The sequence below is a fragment of the Equus quagga genome, chromosome 9, assembly GCF_021613505.1.
Source record: "Equus quagga isolate Etosha38 chromosome 9, UCLA_HA_Equagga_1.0, whole genome shotgun sequence".
In the NCBI taxonomy this organism is placed as follows: Eukaryota; Metazoa; Chordata; class Mammalia; order Perissodactyla; family Equidae; genus Equus; species Equus quagga.
This window is the reverse complement of record NC_060275.1, coordinates 120,899,261-120,905,260: the sequence shown is the minus strand read 5'-3', so window position 1 is coordinate 120,905,260 and position 6,000 is coordinate 120,899,261. Positions and strand designations below refer to the sequence as shown.

Genomic DNA, 6,000 nt, shown 5'->3' with positions numbered 1-6,000 from the left:
ATCTTCTCTCCTGGATGGTCATCTGTCACCTGGCCTTCTCCCTGGGCCCAGACCTGGAGGGACAACAGTCAGTGTTCCCCTTGTCACGTGTGCCCTGTATCCCTGAGCTTCTGCCGGAGATGTGTGGGCTGCCTACACAACTATACCCTTATCTCCCACAGAGTAGTTAGTATCACACTGACAGTGTGCGACTCCATTCTCCTTGTCAACAAGCAAGTCACCCCCATCCTCATATAGCTCTGGATCCGACACCTCAGCTGGACGAGCAGTAACTGCAAAAGGCTTAGAAGGAAGAACAGGTGCTGGAGAGTCTGCACAAGTCCAGGTCGCGTGAGAGCGAGAAAGTGAGAGAGAGAGAGGCGCTGAGGAGAGAGCAGCTGTTAGTAGGGCGGGCAGGGAGGGGTGAGGAGCCAGTTACATGTGCGTGGACTCGGGCAGGGTGGTGTGCGGCTGCTCCTCGGGGCCCTGGGCCAGCAGTAAGGAGTCCACGGACTGGTTGCTGAGGCGGAAGCGTGCCAGGCGGCGGAAGTTGCCTGGAGAGTAGGGTATCTGCACACGGGCCCTCTGGGAGGGCACCACCGTCTCCTCGGGAGACAGCCAGGGCGGCACCCTGGAGAGGATGCCTGGGTCCTCGTCCGGGGAAAACACCGGGTTGTCAATTCCTAGGAGAGAAGGCAGCAGCTGAGCAGCTTCCCAGGCTGACCCCGAACCACACAGAGGGACACCAGCTCATCCTGCGCCATCTGGAAGGCCACCGGAAGGCCCTCCACCCCAGGCTCTCCCTCCACAGGCCGCAGGCAGGACAGGTAGCAGCTCCCTTCTCTCGGAGCAGACCCCCGCCTGCTTATGCACCTGCACTTGCACAGCCTGCGTGGACCCAGTGCTACACCTCCCTGGTCCTACTGTCTCTGTCCAATGACCACTGAGGTTTCAGTTTCATAAAAGCTTTTGTGTAAAATAATTAACACTCTTGGAATAGAAAATGCCCCACTTCTGTGGCAGCAGAGGGCGTCCCCCACCCCTCACCTGAGGGCGAGTCTGTCGCTGTGTCCTGTGTGACGTTCGCCAGGAACTCGATTCCCCCACTCATCTCCTCGGCCTCGTAGTCAGGGGCCTCCTCAGGGTCCGAAAGTTCCAAATCTGATGGCAAGGAAGGGGTAGCATGAGGGAAACGGACCAGGAGCACAGACGCCCCGGGTCCAACGCCCTTGACCGATACCCTTGACCAGCTCGCAGCACGCCCTAAGGTTTGTCATCACTGCCACCCGACCCTGCAGCATCTGGGCAGCTCAGAGGACAGGGTTCCCCGTGTGGCCACGCCAAGACAGGGCCAGGCAAAGCAAAACCACACCGTGGGGCCCCCTACTCCTCCTCCCCAGCCACACTGAGCCTTTTTTGTGTGTGTGATGAAGATTGGCCCTGAGCTGACATCTGTGCACATCTTCCTCTATTTTGTACGTGGGAGGCTGCCCGCCACAGCATGGCTGAGGAGTGGTGTAGGTCCATGCCCAGGATCTGAACCCATGAACCCGGGCCACGGAAGAGCACGCCAAAATCAACCACTGCGCCAGGGGCCGGCCCCAACACTTGGCCTTTTTGAGGAGGGGGCACGCTGGAGAAGATGGGGCTGGGATCACAGGGCCAGCAGGGGAGGGGACAAGGAGGGCGCACTTGTGTTGTGGCGAGGACCCGGGACAAGGGGATGAGGAGTTCACCTTGAGGTGCCCTGACAGCAGCCCCCACCCCCGAGGCAGGACAGGCGAGGCAGCTGCCTGCGGAGGAGGGTCCTGGGTGCCAAGGGGAAGGGTCTCCAGGGAGGACAGCCCTCTGCACCCGCCTGCCCCTCATGCGCATCCCGGGTCCTCCTGACAAGCGTTTCTGCCGTGGCCCCAACCAGTACCTTTTTCCTTGATGATGAAGTTGTGCAGGGGGTTCTCCATGGGCAGTTTCCCATTGGGAATGCTGCTGTTTCTCTGAGGAGCAGAAGGAAACCAGTTACAGGGACGGGGCAGCGGCACAGGGTCCTGCACCCCTCCTTGTCCTCGAGGCTCCGCCCAGGCCTGTCCCTGAGGGGAGCCCTGGCGTCCGTCACGCACCCCCACGTGGCCCTGTGCCCGCACCCTCACCCGCTTCTGAGCACGCTCCCTCTTGTACAGCTTCGCCGCCTTCTTGTTCTGGTTGATCCCCAGCTTGGCCGACTTGAAGGACTCCAGGCGCTTCCTCATCGTCCTGTGGAAGATCTCCTTGTCCTGCTTCTCGTCTTCACTGGGAGTCAACTCGTGTCGACTGTAGAGATGCTTGTACTGGGGGAGGCGACAGGGAGGGTAACCAGGGGTGACGGCGCAGCCCCAGGGCCCCAGGGTGGGAACATCTGCAGGGAGGCCCAGCCCTGACACCCCTCCAAACCCTCCCTGCCTGAGCATTCTATGTGCTAAATCCTGGGATTCCCCCTTTGGACCAGGGAGTGGGGGGACTCTGTGCCCAGGCTCTGTGCCAGGCAGGGGGCTCTGGGCAGACACCCCACCCGCCAGGTGCCCACCTCCTGCCGGGGCTTGTACAGGTACTGCTGCAGCGTGTGGTGAGTGACCATGTCCTCAGTGTCACGGATACTCCTCCTCCTCTGCTCCAGGGACTGCATGTCCAGGCACACAGCGCTCACATTCTCCCTCCTACGTGAGGACCACGTGGAACGTCAGAGACCCTGGCTCTCCCACCGCACCTTGCTTCCCCTGCACCTTGGGGCCTGGGCACCAGCGGGCTGCCTGGAAGGCTCACCCTGGGAGTTTTCTCCCTTGGGCTGTGGTCAGACTGACCCTCCCTGAGGCCCCCTGGCCTCTTATTTAAGGGTGCTTCCCTGCATCACACCCCATGCCTCCTGACTCGCTCCCTCCAAAGCCCAGGCTAGGAGCCCCGCCTGGGCACCACGCACCCACGGCTTCCCCCTGGGTGCCTGGACACCGCAGACAAGGCTGAGAACCGCCCTCTGCTGGCCACAGGCCCCAGTCAAGCTGCCCAGTCCAGCAGAGACAGGAGGCCCCAAATCCAGGACCACTGCAGGCGTCCTGCAGGGTGGGCAGCTGCAGATGAGGCCTTAGGCTCCAAATCTGCCGCCTGGCCCTGCCTCCCCGACCCCGTCCCTCCATCTCGCAACAGTGCCAGCGCTCGCGTGCTGACTGGATAATACAGGGGGTGTGTGCGGGGGGAATGCCTGGTAGCTGTCTCCATACCCCTCCCCCACTCTGCACCCCCTCTCCGTGGGATTCAAGCCGGGAGCCTCCACTCCCCCTATTCATGACTCTCAGTTGCCCCAAGACGCCCGTTGGCTGATGTCTGTCCAGGGGGCCCTGCTGTGGCTGTGGTCAGGGAGGACCCCTGCAGCAGCAGCCTCCAGGGTCCTGGGAGAGGCGCCAGGTGAGGGCTGCCTCCTCCAGGGAGTCCAGTGGGGACACGGCACAGACTCACAGGAGGTAGGAGACAGAGGCCTCCACGGTTGAGGGGCGTGGTGTGCTGAAGTCCACATTGACCATGTTGTCGGTGCTGGGGGAGCGGATGAAGGCCAGGGACCCACGGCGCTCTCCCTGGAGGAGGAGATGGCTGTGTCAGCCTACATGCAGCACTGGCCAGCGAGGCTGCCTGCTCCACGACTGCTCAGCCCCCAGGGAGCTGGGGGCCACCGCTAAGGCCTCGCTGGAGCTTAGCAGTTAGTTCATGGTCGAGTTGAAAGGGAAAGAGAAGAGGAAACTATGTGAAGGACACAACACCTCCTTCGGCACCTCAGGGAGTGTTGGGACACACGGAGGGCCCTACGGGATGGGGAAGGTGGCCCCGTACCACTTGGCGCTCCAAACCAGCTGCCCTCGTTTCCCCCAAGAAGGGAATCGCCCGGCCTCAAGGCGGGAGTTGACTCAGATTAAACCACAAAGAGCAGAGCCTAACAGAGCAAAAGTGGAAACAGCCGAGCTCCTGTGGGTGGGAGCCGGGCCGTTTGCCAAGGGGGGTCAGGAGAGAAGGTGGGTGACCCCCAGGGGAGGGTGGGACAGGCAACCGGGTCTGGGCCAACCTGCTGACGGCAGAGCTGAGAGCTGACGCTGTGGGCGGCCCTGCAGGAGGCCACCACTCACCAGCACAGCCGAGGTGAACAGGCCACCCCCTGGTGCGGTCTGAGCAAGCAGAGCCAGGCCTGACCAGGAGGAGCCCACTGGTGCGAGTTGGGGTCAGGGCACTCTGCAAAGTGAGTAGCAGGTGGAGGTAAGGCTAGAGGCCCTGCTGGGAGCTTGTGTCACCCACGTGGAGGCTGGGGGCCATGGAGTGTCCCAAGGAGAGCAGATGCAGTGAGCAGAGGGGGCGCCACCAGCATGACACCCATCGTGGCACCCTGGAGACCCCCCACCTTCCCACCCCCATCCAGGTTCCCAGGCCAGGAAGGGTCCGGGGTCAGAGAGGACAGGGATTTGTGCACTGAACTTTCTCAGCCAGGGTCAGAGGTGCGGGCGACAATCTTCCAGTAGCTTCTGTCCCATGGCCCCTGACAGGCACTGGAGCATGTGGCTGGGGTTCTGGTGGAGCAGGGCTGGAGTGGTGCTGGCTCAGTGGGAAGCTGAGGGGCTGCTCTCCTCCTTCATCTCCTGATGGCCCCTGGCTCCCTCTGCCTGGAGGCACCTCATACCTCAGAGTGACCCCAGGTGGTGTTGGCCGTGCGTTTGGGGTGGACGAGCCCCAGTGGAGACAAGAATGGTTTTCCCCTCTGAACCAACAGAAACCTCCAGGCCTCTAACTGAGGCCCACAGGGTTTACTGAGCGGGTCCTGTTGGTGGGGACGGGTGTGCAGATGCCAGCTCCCCAGGCTCTGTGCAGACCTGAGCTGGCAGTCAGGAAGGAACCAAGTGCAGGAATGAAATGCTGAGTCCTGAGCCCTGAAGTCAAGCAAAGGAGTGAAGTCTTGCAGATTCCACTTCACACACAGTGAAGGCATGGATTGCAGAGTTGTAAACCATTAGAGAGTTGGAGTCCGTGACCGGACTGGCCTCCAGGCCCCTGATGGCTCCCCGTGGCTGGGCGGCCTGGTCAGAGCCCCTCAGAGGAGGCCTGGGCAGTTATCGGGAATGACTCTGTCACTGTGGACACTGGATGCCACGGTGGGCATGGCCTGGAATGGCAGTCGCTGTTACAGATCACATTCAGGACAGGGAGGAGCAAGCTCAGGGTCTGCCTGGACCCAGGCCTGTGCAAGGCACCAGGTGGCCTCGGGTCCCAGGGAGTATGAGTGGGGACACACATGGGTCAGAGGCAGCCAAGTGATCAATGCAATGGCCACGTGATGGTCACATGTGTGCACTGAGAAACCAGGAAATGCTGCCAGGAGACGTGTGGCCGCTGGAGAAGGGGCCGGCGGGGCTGCGTGTCCCACAAGGGATGGGGTTTGACCTGAGACCTGCCGTGACTCATGTCACATGCGACACAGCCTGAGTCCTGACTGTGAGTGGCTGTGGGCTGGTGCAAGCAAGTGGCATCAGAAACAGCGCAGTCCTCAAAGTCACCGTGAGCCCGTGCAGCAGGCTCCTGAGCCCCGCTCACTTACCCCACAGCCTGGAACCTTCCCCACCCCCGTCAGCCTCAGAGACTTGGTGACAGGTCCATGGAGAAGGCAGAGTATGTCCCATGCTTACCGCACAGGACTCAAGAAGATGTCCTTGCTGGTTTCCCCTCTGTGTGTACACACGTGTGTGCATGCGTGAACATGTGTGGGTATGCGTGCGCATGCATGTGTGTGTCTGTGTGTGCATGTATGTTGGGGGGGGCTGTGGCCCCATAACTCCCTACCTGGCCTCAGATATCAGACCCACTAGCACCGTAGAGTGCCCTACAGAGAATCGTGGGAGGGTTCTGTGCCTCAGTTTCCCATGAGTGAGAGGAAGCTGTGATATAACCCATTCCTGGGGTGTCGGAGAACCCATGAGCCTCATGTGAACTTGCGGGGTGGGTCAAAAACAGCACGATGCT

General features: G+C 61.5%; 1 protein-coding gene across 1 annotated transcript in view; it reads right to left on the bottom strand.

Annotated features, from left to right (window-relative positions):
* Positions 1-38: 38 nt before the first annotated feature.
* Positions 39-6,000, bottom strand: part of SLC9A3 (solute carrier family 9 member A3) — a 52,440-nt gene continuing 46,478 nt past the window's right edge. The window contains exons 11-16 of the mRNA XM_046670812.1: positions 3,463-3,578; positions 2,540-2,669; positions 2,127-2,303; positions 1,901-1,973; positions 1,027-1,140; positions 39-662 (exon numbers count right to left, since the gene is read on the bottom strand). Coding sequence (XP_046526768.1) covers positions 415-662; positions 1,027-1,140; positions 1,901-1,973; positions 2,127-2,303; positions 2,540-2,669; positions 3,463-3,578 — 858 coding nt within the window. The 3' untranslated portion in view covers positions 39-414. The remainder of the gene's footprint in view (positions 663-1,026; positions 1,141-1,900; positions 1,974-2,126; positions 2,304-2,539; positions 2,670-3,462; positions 3,579-6,000) is intronic.